Source organism: Phoenix dactylifera, chromosome 11, assembly GCF_009389715.1.
Source record: "Phoenix dactylifera cultivar Barhee BC4 chromosome 11, palm_55x_up_171113_PBpolish2nd_filt_p, whole genome shotgun sequence".
Lineage (NCBI taxonomy): Eukaryota > Viridiplantae > Streptophyta > Magnoliopsida > Arecales > Arecaceae > Phoenix > Phoenix dactylifera.
Genome location: NC_052402.1, coordinates 9,417,910 through 9,436,668, shown reverse-complemented (window position 1 = coordinate 9,436,668; position 18,759 = coordinate 9,417,910). Strand labels below are relative to the sequence as shown.

The window sequence follows — 18,759 nt, the reverse complement described above, 5'->3', positions numbered from 1 at the left end:
AGGTGGGCTGGAGATTTCAGCCTCGCACACGGCATCTTCGAGCCCTCCGACATTTCGAACCATTCTATGGTACATTCTGCTAGCTCAGGAGCTGATGGGGGACCTAGTGCGCGCCTCGAGGAGGCGATGCTTGATGGCAGTGAAGTTGGACATGGAGCGTGCCTACGACCGGATACGGTGGGATTTTCTTCGGCGGGCGCTGGAGAGCTTTGGTTTCCACCAGATTTGGATTGACTGGATTTTGGGATGTGTGCAGAGGCCCAGTTTCTCTATTTTGATTAATGGCACGCCATCGCCGTTCTTTCGAGCTACTATGGGTCTGCGTCAGGGATGTCCTCTATCCCCGTATCTATTTATTATTTGTTCTGATGTACTCTCTCGTGCCTTGCATGCTGCTTGTGGGAACCGGGAGTTGGTCGCCTATAGTCCAGCTCCCGGCACCCCCATTTCTCACCTAATGTTTGCAGATGACTGCCTCTTGCTCACTCGGGCGAGAGAGACTGATGCGAGAGCCCTTCGGAGGGTTTTGACAGAGTACTGCGAGATGTCTGGGCAGAGAGTCAATTTTCAAAAATCAGCCATACATTTCAGTCCGAGCACAGAGCGGAGGGTGGCGATCCTAGGGATGCAGGAGGAGGAGGGGGCCCTGGTTTACCTGGGGGTCCCCCTTACAGGGAGGAGGCTACGGGTGGCGGAGTGCTCTACCTTGGTGGAGAGGGTGCGGAGCAGACTCGAGGGTTGGAGAGCGTCCTCTCTCTCTATGATGGGCAGATTGACGCTGATCAAGTCAGTTCTATGTTCTATGCCTATTTATCTGATGGCACACACTGTTGTGCCGAAGACGGTACTGGAGGAGATTGAGAGGCTCATGAGGAGGTTCTTATGGGGCTCTCGTGGGGGAGGTCGCGGAGTACATCTGATGGCCTGGGAGAGGGTATGTTTGTCACTGCGGGAGGGTGGGTTAGGGGTGCAGTCACTCCAGGCGCGGCGCGAGGCTCTACTGGCACGACGGGCTGTGCAGGTCGTTTTGGAGCCGCAGGGCTTTTGGAGCCAGATCATGATAGCTAGATACGGTCGTGCGGGATTTACTGCACAGGCGGTAGGGGGCCGCAGAGTTTCCTTTATATGGCGAGAGATTGGGCGGCACTTGCCGATGGCCTTGGCTCATTCTAGATGGTTGATTGGCGATGGACGGAGTATTGATGTGACTGAGGACTCGTGGGTGGATGTGCTCCCATTGAGATTATGGCCGACGATGTTTAGTGGATCGGGGGCAGAGGGACTCCGGGTTTCTGACCTTCTCAGGCCGGGGGCGGCAGAGTGGGATGGTGATAGACTAGACCAGCTGTTCGGAGAGCATTTGGCAGAGCGGGTTCGGGCACTTCCCATTCCGGGTTCTGCAGGTCCGAATGTCAGGGTTTGGAGCACTACTTGCAGAGCGAGTTTCGGGGTCGGTGATGTTTCCCGAGTTATTCAGCGGGAGTCAGTGCCGAGCTTAGACTGTGGCTGGGTGTGGAGGGTTGGGCTACACCAGAGGGCTGCTCTCTTCCTCTGGAAGGTGGCTTGGGAGTGTTTGCCGACGTGTTCAGTGCTGAGCAGACGAGGAGTGAGTCTCTCTCCTCTATGTCCGGATTGTGGGGTGGACGAGTTGGTGGATCATGTCCTTTTCCAGTGCGATCGGGCGCGGGATGCTTGGAGGCTGACTGGGATTCCGGAGGATGCTTGGAGCCGGAGGGACTGTTTTTTGGAGAGGGTTCAGCGATGGGTTGGTATCCCTCAGATGCGCAGCATGGCTATTCGGGCAGCTTGTACAGCTTATCAGATATGGCTGGCCAGGAACGCCCGTGTCTTTGGCGAGGGTAGGCCGTCACCGCGGTTTGTGATGGAGCGGGCCAGTGCTCAGGCAGCTGAGATTATACATGTAGATTCAGCCCATAGACCTTTGACAGCTCGGGACATCTGGGGCCCCCATACTGCTTCGGCAGCTTCACATAGGGTATTTTTTACCTGGAAGCCCCCACCCCCGAGTTTCCTCAAGGTCAATTTTGATGGCTCAGTCTTGGATGGAGGTAGGAGAGGAGGGGCTGGTTTCGTTATCAGGGGGCCGAGCTCTGGTGTGGTGGTGGCAGGGGGCTGTCAGATTTTTGACACCTCAGTTCCTGGGGCAGAGCTGCGGGCAGCCTGGATGGGTATGTGCTATGTGCGGCGAGTGCTTCGGGCGACTTCAGTCCTGCTAGAGGGAGATTCTGCTACTGTGATCAGCTAGGTCCGAAAGGGCTCGTGCAGCTATGGGGGAGTTCACCCTCTGATCCGTGACATTTGGGATATGGCGAGGGAGGTTACGTTCCAGGCCATGCATGTATATCGCGAGGCCAATGGGGCGGCCGACTGGGTGGCGGCATATGTTGCGAGCCACTCAGGAGGCACCCTATGGTCTGGGGAGAGTGAGTTGCCCGGAGCACTTCGGGGCTTTTTGTTTTCTGACTCTATTGGGTGTATTCGTACCCGTGTTGTATGAAATGCCCGTTTTCATCAAAAAAAAAAAAAAGAAAGCCGAGGAATTGAGATTGCCGAGGCCTAGTTTGGGACCTCTGCTCTGATAGCATGTTAGAATCACCACTTATTCTAAAAATTTAAGTTGATAGGATGAAGTAAATTTATTTATATATTTTTATTTTTTTAAAATATAAAATATATAAATAAATTTATTTTATTTTATAAGCTTAAATTTTTGAAATAAATGGTGATTTTAACATGATATCAGAGCAGGAATCTTGAGTTTGAATTCTATCTTTGTATTCTTTTAATTTTATTATTAAAAATTTTTCATGTTGGGCTCACATCAGAGCGGATTTGACCGTAGCCAGGCTCCAACTCGGGAAGGCCTTATGCAGTAGGACGGCGATGCTGCTGACATGGGGGCATGATATGGAGGTTCCCGAGATTACATTGAACTCGATCCACTCTCGTCGGATCGATATCGAGGTCGGTCGGGCTGCTCGCCCTCGTCCAAGCCGCCAGAATGTTGATGCCAGGGGCAATCATGTCCGACCAAAGGATCTCCAGAGCGCGGTAATTTGGCCCCCGGCTCGAGAAAGCTGCCACCTTTGGGGGAGGGGGGCGGCGAGCTGATCGCCGTCCCTCGGAAAACAATGGTGGCAGTGGAGGAAGAGTGTGTCTCGATGTAGTCCCGGATCTTATCTCCGGCGACGCACCGACCATCGTGGCGGGGATGAGGTGGGAGTTGGCGATGACCTCGGAAACGTCGGCAGAGAGAGAGAGAGAAAGAGAGAGGAAGAGATGGGCCGATCAGAAAGGGTTCGGATACACCGTAATACAGGATGGAAATGAGTTTGCCCAGATATTTTCGACTTATTTACGGATTTGTCCTTTCGGCTTCCCTATACTCTTTGTAGTTGTATGGCAGTTTTGTGATTAGAGGACGTATTGGGGTTCTTCTTTATTTTGTAGGATAGAGGACGGAAAAGATTCCACAAGGTCCAATCGCTGGGATCTCCTTGGACCCATCTATGAGGGAGTTTGTGGATAGTTGGCACGTAGTCAATCCGCTTGATAGTGGGCGTTGGATGGATTGGATTACGTGGCTGTTATCCGGGATGCTTCGCATAATTGCATCTAGGGATAGGATTTTGGCTCGTGGGGGCGAGTGGAAAAGGGATCCGACCACGTGAGACGTCACGTTTCTTTTGGGAGGGCTAATCGAAGCGCTGTCCTTCCACTTACTACGGACCGAGCTGTGGCAAATAGAATTCTGCCACGTACAACAGCAGAATGGAACAGGACAGGATTTAAAAATGGGGCCCTCCTTGGACAGATTGTCACACGGAAAATGCCGTCACAAAAGGCCGGATGGCGCTGTTTCTGGCAGGCGGGAAATCAAACGTTTAGTTCTCCTAAAATTACTCGGAAGTAAACCCGAATGAACTCACTGGTGCAGCCCAGGGTGCATTTATTAGGATCAAATAAATCAAGGCAAGTATGGAAGTAGGTAGCATATTTGCGAGCAAATTTTTTTAAAAAACTTAGAGATTTTCGGCATGTTTTTTTGTTTTTTAATTAAAAACAGTATCAAATTTTGACTAATTTTTTATATTTGTAATAGTTCTAAAATATTTTCTTATTATTGAATTTTATTTCGAGTATAATTTCATATCGGATTTAATATCTAAACTAAACTTAGAGTATCATTTCTTATAAATACATGCATAATATATTGTAAGAGCAGCTTTTAGCATGTTAATAATTTTCTTTTTCGAAAGAATTTCTTTCATCGAAAAAAAAATTCTTTAATTCAATTGATTTTCAAAGTATAACTTCGCCAAGCAAACCATCCTTTCTTTTTTTTTCCCCACCGAGTCACCTCTATGAGAAATCCAGCTCAAAAATACTTTGAAATGGCTTCTCTCATAAATCAAAATAGCTTCTACAAACTAGGTCTCAGTTTGCTTGCTTACAACCAACCAAACACTTCCAGGGCATCACCTCTAATATACACATGCAAGCCAAGACGGACAACCACCACTGCGATGCGCAAACGCACAAAAGAGAGCCAAGTTGAAGGAAGCTTAATGATCTTAGAAGGTAATTAATGAAAACATTTTCGAGGTAAATTTTGTTTCCTATCATAATTTTCATTATATTTAAAAGTAGCCGCTTATTTTCAATTTCATGTATTGATTTATTGATATACTTTCCATTTCATTGCAATCTCCTCCTTCTGAGTAATGGCAATCCTCACAACCAATGTAAGTGAGCTTTCTAGCACTCTTGATGAACCTGACAGCTGCAGTTGTACTCCTCAATCTCTGTAACATACCTTTAATTAATCAGAAGGAAACTTTTCCAACATATAATTCAGATTTCCATGCATAATCCATTCAGTTAATAACCATAGTTGTATGCACAACCATCAAGCCCCGTCCAAAGGGTTCAGTTTTCCATCTTTGTACACCAATTATTCTTACTAAAAGCTACATCGCATTTACTGCAACGCTTCTGATTTGGCAATTGAGTGCAACAATATGGTGATTCAGACCAATATATGTAACTCTAGGTGCAGATCTGAGCATTGATTACATGATTAAAAAACGTTTACAGAACTCATTATTTACCAACTTTCATCCTTCATAGTATCACACATGATCATCTCTGAATTTTATCCATCCATGTTTTTCCTAGAATATTTCTGGATCATAACTTCTATTTCCCTAGATTCATTGAGCGCAAATCCTAGTAGGTACCGTGCAACCATCCTCGGTAGCATAAGAAGAATTTTCTTATCCTCATGATTCAGAAAAGGGGAGGAAGTTGTCCCTGTCGCAGTCACAACTGGAAAGTATGAGACAAACAAGGCCTGGACACAATTCTCGAGCAGGATATTGTCAATTGAAGATCATTTACAGTGATCAGGAGCGCCAAGGATCTATCATGCAACCTTGGGTAGATATTATTGTCCCAGTTTCCTTTTCCTTCATTACTAATGTTCTTGGCAGTCTTTATAGAGGCTATGGGGACAGAAAAAAGGAAAAAAAAAAAATATCCTCCCTAAACTGAAAATTGTTAGTATTAGGCCAAAAACACCTGCTATTTCTGAAACAAGATCAGAAGAATGAATTGAAAAGAGGACGACGGATTCTAGCAACATTGTGATATTGATAACAGGACAAAAATTTTAATTTCAAATATATTATGATTCAGAATTCCAATAGAATAATATGCATGTCAAAAAAACTGGACGCTAAGAGGAATACAATGCCATGATCTAACCTAACATAGACATCCACTACGACAGCAAGTTTTAGAGCATCTTGGGCACAGGCGTACCTCTGTACATCTTGGGCAGGACCAGATACAGCCACAGGAATACTCAGGGCAGGAGACGCTTGGAAGGATGCATCGTGGTTTGGAGCAAGGAAAACCCCAACCACAGCAACGTGGTTTGGAGCAGGAAAATCCCCTGGTACAGCATTGGGATTTGAAGCATGAAACACCCCAATTGCAGCAAACAGACTTGAAGCAGGAAAGCTCCGAGCAATTGCAGCAGGGCCTACAGCAGGAAACATCAAGGCAGCTGCCATGTGTTTTGCAGAAGAAACCCTCGCAGCAATTGCAGCTTGGTCTGCAGGATGGGACCTCACAGCAAGGGCAACAAGGGCATTCACATTCGGAAGGGCAACAGGCGCAGCTCTTCGGGAAACAACTGCAGCTCTTCGGACAGCAGCTGCAGCTCTTCGGGCAGCACGCGCAGCTCTTCGGGCAGCAGCTGCAGCTCTTCGGGCAGCATGCGCAGCTCTTCGGGCAGCAGGGGCAGCTCTTCGGGCAGCACGCGCAGCTCTTCGGGCAGCAGTCGCAGCTGCAGTCCTTAGGGCAGCAGTCGCAGTTGCAGTCCTTAGGGCAGCAGTCGCAGCTCGGGCAGCAGTCGCAGTTGCAGTCCTTAGGGCAGCAGTCGCATTTGCAGTCCTTAGGGCAGCAGGTGCAGTTGTTTGGGAAACAGTCGCGACACCTGCAATTCTCTGGGCAACAGTTGCAGATACTTGGGCGACAGCTGCAATTCTCTGGGTAACAGTTGCAATTCCTTTGGCAACAGCTGCTAGTCTTTGAGCATGGGCATTTGCAGCTCGGTCTTTTGAGCTCTAGCAAGCTTCCGCTGGAGCAGCACATCCATGAGAAGCAGAGGCAAAGTTTCGATCTGCTCAGAAACAAAACCACTATCATTCAGATGTGACCACACATGAGTAATACCATCACCCACAAGTTAATGATGCAAAACCACAAACTGTCAAACTGCAGCAAAAAATGGTTTGACTTTTTAAAGGTTATGATGATAGCAGTTCAATGTGTGCTTTGCTGTGGTTTCACTGGCACAGTTCAAACCTGTGTCTTGGATGATCATTTATAGATATTGATCTATTGTTGCTAAGCATAGCATACAAGTATCATGCATTTTATTGGCTACAATGTGATAAACAGGATAACTGTACAGAGTACTCAAAAGAATTTGAAGATAACAAAAACATTAGGTATCAACTTTCTATGATCATCATCAGTTTCTATGAATAGCAGTTGCATTATTTAAATCCTACGGCAGACATTTTTGAGCTGAGGAAGTAATGTTTCTGAAAGCATGCAGGTGAATGTCTTCTGAGTAACAGATTGAAAATATATAATGGTTCAGGATCAAACACCAAGATGGATATGAAAAGGCAGCACAAGAGCAGAAAAAGAGATAAAATTACCATCATCAAGTAATCAACAAAGGGGATAAGAGAAGCAGAAGAAGAGCCAAAGGCTAGAATTTCATTCAAAACAACAACTTCAATTACAATTTCTCAAACATGGCTACTATTATACTGGCATAGGATTCTCCAACTCTCTACATGCATTATCAACAGGATAAGTTTCAAAAAGCCTCCTCATGTTTTCATGGAAGACAACACAAGTAACTGTAAGTCCAAAATACAAATTATATAAGTCAAATACAGCAGCCAATTCACCAAAATGACTATCCACCAACCTAATAAGTGCTAACCACATGAGATTTAGAAAGGAGATGCATAGAATGAGTTTCATGGAGTGGGCTTCATGAAAAATGCTTCTTTAAGCATGATCCATGGACACCTTTAGCATCAAATATTGGCATCAGAGGCTAAACCATCACATAACAATGCTTGTGATGTCAAGTTGGATATCTTAACAACTCATGTAGCATGCACAAGACATCTTGCAAGCAATGCCTATGAAGCTTTTTCATAGCATGGCATCTCCAGCAATTGTGAGAAACGAGCTTTCTAATCTGAGGAAAAAAATTTTCTATATTGTACTAAACCTCCTATGCAAAGGATGCATTGGATGTGATTAATTTCATGTTTCAATATGAAGGAAACTTTTACCACAAAAATGAGCGTATTGTCGGGAGCAACCTATGCTAATTTTTGATTTTGGATAATATTGTGATGGCAACCCTCATTGATTATCATGATTTTTTACTTCATCCAAGATTTTGAAGATCCTTGTGATCTCATACTAATTAATACATTCAATTGCAATTCATCGAGAATTTTACGATGAAGCATCCGGTTACATATTATTGGCCCATTTGGATGGATGCCATTTCTCACCAATCAGGAGAGTTTGACACCGTCAGTGTCTGACAAACTTGGCCTTAAGACAACCCAGCAAGGAGGTCCATTTCATGAGACCATTTGACAACCCTCATACCATAAAGCACCTAATTAAATCTCATGTAGGTATCATTTATTAGACCATTTAGTAGTTGAATTAGGCGACATTTTTGTTTTCATATTTAATAATATAACTGACAAGTAAACATCATGGGAACCTGCATTGGGCATAATCATACTGTGGATTGTTATTGTAGTTATTATTTTGAACGAAATTCTACATTTTGGCCTTTGGGAGACTTCTAGTATCTCATGGCTTTTATCCCCTTGCTGGATTTGTTGAGGGTGGTGACTGGTGAGTGTATTCTTGTGCTATCTCATCTCCAACTCAGCATTCAAGAACACCTCTATAGTCATTAACCAACCATGGATCAATATAACTCAGCTTTTATTGCAAGCTCTATAACTCATTATATTAGCAACCAAAATTTGAACTCTCTGTTTTTTTTGCAGATGCAGACCTATGAAATAAAGGCAATAAACATAAATCTTCTTCAACAAGGAAGAAGAAAACTTCAGAAAAAGTAAATCTGATTTGACATTCAGGCCCTCCTATTCTCTCTATAACAAGACAGTATACCAATTGTTTAGCATTCCCCAACTTAATCCTATGCAATCAAGAAAAAAGCAAAGTCTTTCACTTCAACCAACACTATTCACATTTTTCAATGGCTATTATCACCATGCAAAGCCCACCAAATGAAATCATCAGTCACCTTCCATAAATCCATAGTATGATTATTCCGGATGAATGTTTCCATCTAATCAAGGTCATTTCTCAAGGAAAGAACCTTGGTCCATTCAAATTATTGACTTATGATAGGTCCAGAAGGGCATATTAGCTGCCCATAGCATTTATCACCACTTCAATGCCAAAGAAACCCATGTTGCATAAAATTTCTAGAAATACCAAGCTTAACCTTGAACCATTTCTCTTTCATTGGTAAGTGAAGCACTTCTTTGGAGAAGGTGACTTCTAGAGATTTGCTTTTTCAATCCATGCAAAAAGCTCAAAAATTTCCAGTGTTCGTGATTAGTAATACTAAACAAAGGAAGGTATCTAATAGAACAGAGCTAGAAGGTTGAAGATGAGAGGCACATATCTGATGTTATATAAGCAATACATAGTCTTGCAGCTCAAGTGAAATATTTGTAAGTGCTAACAGGATCTACAATGTTGCATGGTTTAGATTTCTGGAAAACAATATAAGTTTTAAGCACACCAGAGTGGGCAGCAGAGATGATAGTATTAAAGTGGATTTGCGGGAAAGTATGAAGGGTTATGCATGGTATGTTTGCACTCTATGATACTATAAGAAATTCATTACGCTAAAAACCATTTAACTGATGGCATCACCATCTCTAATCAATGCCAGGCACTTCTATATAAAAGACATCAAACCCAATATTATATCAAGTAAATCTAGCTAGTTTTATTGGATCATAGGGCCGTTGGCCAGCAATGAATTTATGGAAAGTATAATAATGCAGCTCATTAAATGTAAAGGGAGGGTATAAGAGACACAAATGACAACCCAATAGGAAGGATCTCCACAATGTGGAATTATGAGGGCTTGCTAGGTTCACATATATCCTTTTCTGCATTCAACAAGCATATTGGAGCATCAAAATCATCTAACATATCAAATATGATAATATATTGACTCTTCACTGGTTTAGTGGTCTTTAAATCTTTAAGCTACTTGACTTGGATCTTTTCTTTCTCAGGGGAGGGGGGGTATATTAAAGACTCCGACTGGGAAAAGATATAGCGCCGTCTGAGCTATTACTATGAGGTATTAAGCGGCCAAGACGACCTGTATGCTGGTTTTATTTTGTGAAAAAGTTTGGAGAATAGAGGCCAGCTTCAGCCCTCCTGTTTCATCTTAGTCTCTCTCTTCCTGTCTAATTCTTCCATCTCCTTTGTTCTTCTTATTATGGATTATATTTACCTCTTTGCTGTTGCATTCCCTTTAAACTGATCTCTTAGAGACATTTTTGAATTAGTTTTTAAGTAATGCGCTTTCTCCTTTATTTAACAAGTCTACTATGGACCATCATTACTAAACCTAATTCTTCTATATTAGCTTACCTAGCACCTTTATCTACCTTCTAAACCCTTGTAATAAGACTACAAAGCCTTCTGATCTCTCCTTATCTTTGATTTTGTCCACTTCTGTCTGACCCATGGGTTTGGGGCAGCAAGGCCAATCTGGCTTAAGCTCTTAAGGCAGGAATTGGTTGGGGAATTGAACAGGCACGAGGTTCAAAATAATCCTTATGCCTGGCATAGCTTTTAAAGGAACATGTATAAGCAGGGTATAGTTGTGCATTGTGCCAGTCAAATCTACTTACACCTGTGGCATCATGACTGCAGTATCCCGTGAGAACCGGTTCAAAACTTAAGTTCGGATCGATACATGCCCCATACTACTCTGTACCACCCTATACCATGGTGTACCAAGATATATACCGACCTGTACTGTAAGGAACCATATTTTTGGGCTTGGGCCGGTCAATAGGCCACAAGATGTGCTTGGCAAGTGTGGCAGGGAGAAAGACTCTAAGGGAAGTCTTCCTCTTCTCCGGTTCCAAGTCTGCTAGAAGGAGTCTAAGGGGCTCAAATCCTACCTTCTTTGAGTCGATTTTCATCCATAAAAGGACCTCTCTCTCCCTCTCCTTTGCCATCAACTTTAAGGGTCCTTCCATTGAGGCATAAGACTCTAAGTAATCCGAGAGAGGTACTTGGGGTTTTTGCCGTCAATCTGACCAAAGGAGATTGTCGGAGGCATGGTAAGCTTCCTCCCTCCATTCTCCACTCTTTAGGGCCATCGTTTCCCCTTGAATCCGGCCTGCAAGTTGCCGGATCGGTGATAAATAGGGACTCCCATGTTTCGTTTTCCTTCCTCCCATTTCAGCCGGCCATAGCCGGGCATGGCATGCCGCTGGCACTGTATGGCCATCGACCGCTGGGGGTCACCGGCCACGAGCGGCTGCTGCCGCCAAGCATCCTCCTCCGTTCTAGAGAGAGCCTCACGGTTCTTTCTTCTCTAGTTTCTCTCTTCCTTCCTTTTTCTCTCTATCTTGGTATTTTTCCTCCAGCTTAATCTAGAAAAAATTTTGGAAAAAGGGACTCAGAGGGTAGTCCTAGACTACCACGTGATGGTGACCCTTTAATGGACCAGTAGAGGGCTCTGGATTGTCAGATACCTCATATAATTGTTTATATTGATTTGGTTATGTAGGAGAACAACCTTCTGGACAACAGGACATTGAACAAGGTTCTGCGCACCCAAGTCTAAAGATCGCGATGCGGACAAGTGATTAATCTGTCTGAGTTGTTAGCAAAGAGGTAAGAATCCTTATACACTTGCTTGCATGATTATAGATATTTTGTATACGTATGTATGATATGCTCTTGATTAAGATAAGAAAGATGCAAGAATTCTTTTATGTTGGTTTCTATATTAAACCATGTTTTGATTATGTATGCTTGTAATTGATAGTATAATGGATGCATATATGAGTATAATTTACACTTATATAATCGGACTAATAAATGTAGTACTTTGGACTAACCATGTTATTTTGATTGCCCCGTCACAGGCGAATAATGTAACACTTATCGATTGCCCCATTACAGACTGAAAATGTGACTTATCGATTGCCCCGTCAGGGTGAGAAACGTAGCCGTGATTAGTCTAATGCTGAAAATAAAAAAAAATTGGTGTGAATGTGAACTTGATTGAATGAACAAGTCTAGACTAATCTCGTTATCATCGATTGTCCCGTCACAAGCTGGAAATGTAACAATATCGATTGCCCCATCACGGGCGGAAAATATGACACCTTTTAATTGCCCCGTCACGAGTGGAAAATCTGACCGAAATTTGGCCCAAAGTCGAAAAGATAATTGATTCTAGATTCGGATCGATTTAAAAAGGAACGAAACGAAAAGTTGTTTGAAAATACTATAGAAGATTTATGAGATATCGTACGATATATCACTTTGAGTGGTTGGGTTTCTATTGATATTTGATATACATGTGTATATTGTTATTCGAGCAATTTTGATGGTTTGTGATTTCAGTAATAATTTCTTGCTATTTTCAAACTTATATTATTGTGTTGGTGTGGATGTGTAGAAATTCTTACTAGGCTATGAAGCTCATATCTCTTTTTGCATATTTTTTTAGAGTCACATGATGCGTAGATTTTGGATGGGTTGGCGTGGAGTTCGAGCGACAGTCATCATCTAGTTAGCTAGTTTATTTTCTGATGCCAATGATCTGTTATAATTTTGTATTTGAATATTTGAATTATGATGAAATTAGTAGTTGGATCCTTTTGGTTATAATTCTTGAGTTAAATTTATGGAATTCATTGGAAACCGTTCATGTAGGCCTAACACGGGTGCACAAGGAGAGTCCATTTCAACCAAAGGAGCCAAAAAGAAATTGTCTATGGCGATTTTGACACGGATGCTTAAGGAGAGTCCTTTTCAACCGGGAGAGCCAAAAAGGAATTCTTTCTATGGCAATTTATTTTTGGTTTATGCCTAAGCAAAGGCAAATTTTTGCATGAACTTTAAGGCACAGCTCTAGGCTTCATGCGGCTATGTCATGCGGTCGACATAGATGGTGAGTTTAGGGCATGACATAGATGGCGAGTTTAGGGCGTAACACATACTGAGACGTACCAAGATCAAAAATCGAGAAAAATGGTTGCAAAGCTGTTTTGGTATGGGGTGTGTACTGTACCATATCGACTTGTACCATACCATATTGGTAAGGTACCCCTACGATACCCAGTACAAAGTTTATAGACCTTGCCACACATAACTATTCCAAAAGGAGGTTGCCATAAGCTACTCCATGCATAAATCTATCATTTATGCCTACTTTCTATTTTTTATGGACAAAAGAACCCTTAGCCAAAAGTTATTCCAAAAATTGTATCCAAACAAGAATTGGACTAACTCATTATACAACTATTCCCATAGGCACAAACTTTTTCTATTCCTGTTTTTCTTATTTGCGAACCGACAAAGCATAAACTAATCCCATCCTTAGGTCCACCCAAGCATAAATACGACATGCCCTGGTGGTCCTGTAGCGCATACAAGTTGCGCCTATCGAAGGCGAAGTGATGGAAAACCACTTGCAATGGTTTGAACATTTGCTATGGTCATCTAAGGAGGATGTAGTAAAGAGAGTTGACTTCTGTCAGAGATAAGAACTAAAGATGAACAGCATTTGGGAAAACTTGTTATGACATGAGACATAGCCTTGATAGAGATGGTGAAATATCATTAAAAGCTAACACCAATAACTGAGAGAAGCTAGATGATTATGATTACAGAACACTCAAGCACTTTCATAGGATGTACCGTATCTAACAAACATACAGTTTTAACATCTCATTATACGATTATCTTCCAGAAGTGTTTATCGTATAATAAATCATTAGTAACAGTAACATTAGCTTCAAAAACAAGCATTATCTTGATAGATACTAAGTAGCATATACTGGTAAGGAATACTAGTAAAAAAAAGGGTTTGAGCAGATATTAGATCAACTAAGGTAATTACAAGGTTGGGCAAAAATGGTAGCCATGTCCTCAAAGTTAGATTATGGACTAAAATAGAATTGCTATCCCTGTAGAACAGTAACTGCAGGAAAAGTTCAACCGTCCATGCAAATGTTAAAGGAACATCCCAGATAATCATGAATAAAGCAAACTTCGATGAGTTCTTAAATTAATCTATATTCTAATTTATCCTGTTCTTCCAGGAATAAGTCCAAATTTTGTTTGGTTCAAAATCTGGAATAAGCTGAAACTGAGAGGAATAACACACCTAAATAGAATCATTCACACCCAACCACAGGGTACATATGTGAGCACAACGGTGAATATTCTATTTGGCAAAAAGTGGTTATGCACCTGCTAAGCAGAATAAAGCTATGTGAATTAAGTAAAAATAACTTTATGCACTTGGCTGAATACATCCCTTATTTTACTCTGATTTCATTCATGAATGAAACAGAGCATCAGAGTGCAAGACAAGGAAAAGGTAAAGGATTTTAGGAAGTACCCAAGCCACCTCCAAATGCGACAAGACTTGTGTCTCTTCTTATTTCTGTTCAGCAGAAAAAAAAACATAAAGATATGATATTCATAAAGGTCAAAATATAAAGCACAAGTTTAAAGAACTATACATAGGTATTAGAGGATCTGGTTTTATCCCCACAAATTCGTTGACCCTGTAAGATTATCAATAGATCAAATCAATAAGCAAATATCAGATATTCTTAGAAAGAAGAAAGCTAATTTCCACTCTTAACAGGAAAAAGAATAGTCTTCAGCATAATTAAAGTTAACAGCCTGGTCTGAAACTCAGTGGAGTTGACAAGTTTATTAGGAAGACTCAAATGACCCAACTCAACCCATATGAACAAGAATTTTTTTGTGTGGAGTATTTGCTGTATTCCATTTTCAGATTTTAATTTTTATCCCCTCATCATGTTGTCAAGCATTTATCAGGAAAGCCACATAAATTTTTGATTTTGTACATTTATCACTTAGCCAGGCAATTGAGGTCTAAGGACTATAGAGGAGAAACTGAAGGGCATCTGACATTAAGCAATAGAAAAAAACAGGAAGCTGCATAAATAAGAAACAAGTTAATGAAGCATACTCCTTGCAGCACCGTGAGACAGGTTGAAGTCCTTCAAGCGATTGTAACTCCTCCTGCTTAATATGAAATTCTCATGAGTTTTTGTTCTTTTGAAAACTAAATTAGAAACAAGATAAATAACATAGTAGCATTAGTGCCTGGGAGGTTTTTATGGGCTCAATCACAGTTATATTGATGATCTCAAATAATGTAGATCAGAATTGAAGAAGATAGATATCACTTCTTTGGGTGACATATTGATGAAAAACATTTTTCAGCACTATATTAGAAAAAGTCTAAAGTGGGAAACTTAAAAAATCAAGGATGAGAATACAACTGCCCATGTGACTCCCTTGGACAGGTCTTCTTCATTCCTTCTACTTGTTAGACCATGTATTGGCCTCCAAGTTTGTCCATTTTTCTACTTCATTCCTATAATCCTGTTGCTTATATAAAGAACAAACTCAGGAATAATGCTATATCACCTTAAATCATCAAATTTCATTTAAAAGCTAACATCTGTTTGAAAATAGACCACAAAGGTGCCTTAAAGATTATGTCTTTGAAAGGCAGATGGCTTGTGTGCAAACGAAGGGCTCAAAACAAGGTAAATACCAAAAGAGGAGATGAAAAATCTAACAGTGACCTACAATACCTGAAACAATTGATGTAATATAATTTCACTAAATACAATTGGGAGTGCAGAACTGTGGATTTTGCTATATTGTCATTCAGGACATGCATATGCCTTCAGAACCTGACATCATCTAAACAGATGAGTTGTTTTCTATACTGCCTATTGCCCAAATTTACACTTAAAAGCAAATAAGAAAGGTAGAAAATGTGACGCATTGAGCATGAAACACAACACATTGACCTGCTGTTGTGTTTATAAAAATTTGTTGGGGTTAAGTATATCTTCTGCATGCTAGAAACAAAATCTCTAGCACTGCAACCACCCACCTCACAACCCCCAACAACCCACGAACACATATACAAAAAAATATACAACAATAAAGAAATTAACTTCATCATCAATCCCAGCCAAAGAGATTCCTAGTTTTCAATTTCAATACCTAAGCCTCATGAAGGCAATTTCTTCCATTCAAATCCTTAAAAATTATGATGCAAGTTACATAAAATGGTAAAGAAATTGCAGACAAGCTAGCAAGAGTTTTCAAATGTTAATACAATAACAGAAAGATAAAATGAGCAAGCAAGCAGAAGAGACTTTAAAATATTTATTCTTTTAAGATCCTTAGGAAACCTTACCAAAACAAACCATGGATGATAAGAAGGTAAAGACATAAAGAACAAGCTAGCAAGTACCTCCAAATGCTAAAATTGCAATAGAAAGATAGAATGAATAAGCAAGAAAGAAAGAATGTAAAATATTTATTTCAAATGGAACACATACAGTGCACGAGAAAGCAAGTGCCCTAAAAAAAATTATTAAAAAAACGAAAAATAAGACACAGAAAAGGTTGGATACATCACACTCACTCTTTTGTCAAAAGAAACTCCCAAAACATGCCAAAATTTGCTTGTGTTTCTCCTTATTTGGGAATCAAATTACAGATCTTTATGGCAAGCCAGATAAATTTATTATTTTATCATATTAAGTTTCATTTGTCTCATTCTCAAGAAACTTTTTAGGGGTTAAGATCCAGCCTTTCTTATTAAGCCCAGCCTGAAAACGTAATCCCTTGGAATGTAATTACCTCTTAATAAAAAAATGGTTCATTAAAATGTCACAGTAAAGAGTCTTCACAAAATAAAGAAATACTTGGAAACCTCCACATTAAGGATGACGGAGTACGTTAAGGTAAGGCTAGAATTCAAAATGTTAACCCAAAATGTTTTATCCTACTGTCGAGCAATGAATGGAAATGCTTTGAATAGTAGAGATGTAGAATACATACAAAATCAGGAAGTCCCATTAATGTACATTTTGCTTGCACCTTAGGCTACTTCTTTCGTCATTATAGACTCACTTAAAGGTCCAACATTCTACATACTATTTGTTGAAAATACGCCCCATAAAATTGGCTCACAGTTCTATCCCTCAAGTCCATAGACAGAACAGGAAAGCAGAAATCTTCTTGATTTAATTCTTAATTCCTTGAGAAGACATGTTTTGAAATCTTCGCAAATACAAGTGTATCCCTCTCTTGAATGTGGAGAAATGGCTTTTTGTTGAAATTAAAATCTGAATGCATAATAAACAAGTATATCTCACTTTTTTTTACTTCCAAATAAAATGATGATCCCTTCAAAGGATGTTTAACCATTTCAATAGTGTTACATAATGGCTATAATAATCACTTGGGAAACATTGTCCCCATTTCAAACCCAAAAGATTAACTGTCAGGTTATTTTATGTCTTTACAATCTTATTCTGTAGCTCTCTAATTTGAAAAGAATTATCGTAAGCATAATATAGCGAATAACAGGTATAATAACAGGGTATCCATTTAATTCACGTTTTGCTTTATCAACATTTATTACATTTTGTTTTACATTCATAAAGCCGTTTTATGGTTTCAAGCTGGTGCTACTATTTGCAAATCATAGCATCAAAAGGAACCGCAGTATCTAGCAACCTTTAGTCTCAAACTTGTGTGCCTCTGTCATATAAAAAGTATCAATATTCTTTACCGCACCATATGCTAAATCACTTTCTAGAAATCATAAAAAACGTAAAATTTAAAAATACTTTCCTGTCTCAAATTAGTTTGAATCATAACAATCCCCCGTCGCTCATAATCCTTCGACCTACCACTTTGATTTGCGAATAATGGCATCACCACTCCAAAAGACCAATCATTATCTCACAAAACTGCTCTTTTTCCTTCACATCGCATAGAAGCTCGACCAATTTGCGGAGATTAGGAAAGAATGGTACTGCGAATAGCTTCTTTGGAAGAGTAAAGAATGACCAAAGAAAGCATGTCCGAGAGTAAGGATGCTCCTAGCTACTGCCGAACTCCTTCTCCCCTTTCCGCTGGCTAACCAGCTACGTTTTCGCAGCGCTAAAATCCTGACCTCATCCCATCTTATTCCACGAACTTTTACACGACGCCATCGAACTCACTCAACTAAAGAAAAACTAATCTCCTCGAGCCCCTCTAATCTCATAAGACAACGCCAGTCCGATAACAACCGCAGCTTCAAGACATCCACTTGTCTTCAAATCACTCGGCTTTCCCTCCAGAAATCAGATCAAACACACAGAGAGCGAGATCAAGAAACGAGCCAAGAATAGCTTCGGATTACCTCAAGGAAGCCGATCTCCCGGTTCAAGATCTGCACCTCGAGCAGCAGCCTCCGCCGGCCGCAGAGATCCGGGTACCTGGGCGGCGACTTCGGGCTCGGCGGCGTCGTCATCGTCGCTCGCGGGTCCGCGGCCGCCATTATCGTTGGCGACTCACCGGATCCAATGCTTCCGCAGCGTGAATAGCAGCAGCAGCCGCAGCAGCAGCAGCATATATCCGAGGGAGAGTTTAAGTAATAGTAAAGGGGGCGTTACTGCGCGCCGCGGTAAGTTGGGCGCGCGGGGCAGGAGGGGAGGGGACACCGACTGCGAGCCCGGCACAGAGGGGGAGTGGGGAGGGGAGGTACTGCAGGGTTATAAATGCGGTACGCGGCGGAGGACAGGAGGAACAGCAACGATGCGGTCACCGCCCCATTCCACGCCGCGCAAACAGCCCCCATATCTCTTCGCTCGCCCCGGCTCGAGCGTGCTTATTGTCCGGTCTCGCTGCAATAACAGTGCGCCGAATGCGATGGATACACTAAGGGAGAAGGCAAAAATATTCACGAAAGAAAAGGGCAATTCAAAAGCCTGCGCGAGCTCGTACGGATGCCGTCCCAACGGGCAG

At 41.5% G+C, this 18,759-nt stretch overlaps 1 protein-coding gene across 2 annotated transcripts; it reads right to left on the bottom strand.

The window, feature by feature from the left end:
• Positions 1 to 5,653: 5,653 nt before the first annotated feature.
• On the bottom strand, positions 5,654 to 18,759 carry LOC103703290 (guanine nucleotide-binding protein subunit gamma 3-like). 2 transcript variants are annotated; one of them, XM_008786090.4, is made up of 5 exons: positions 18,155 to 18,759; positions 14,900 to 14,955; positions 14,421 to 14,465; positions 14,297 to 14,341; positions 5,654 to 6,709 (listed from the first exon to the last, which is right to left on the bottom strand). In XM_008786090.4, exons 1-5 carry the CDS (start codon positions 18,290 to 18,292, stop codon positions 5,788 to 5,790), a joined length of 1,206 nt encoding a protein of 401 aa, XP_008784312.2. In that variant the 5' UTR covers positions 18,293 to 18,759; the 3' UTR covers positions 5,654 to 5,787. The 2 variants fall into 2 exon arrangements, with proteins under 2 accessions (XP_008784312.2, XP_008784313.2); XM_008786091.4 differs by having other exon boundaries at positions 14,900 to 14,952; positions 18,155 to 18,758.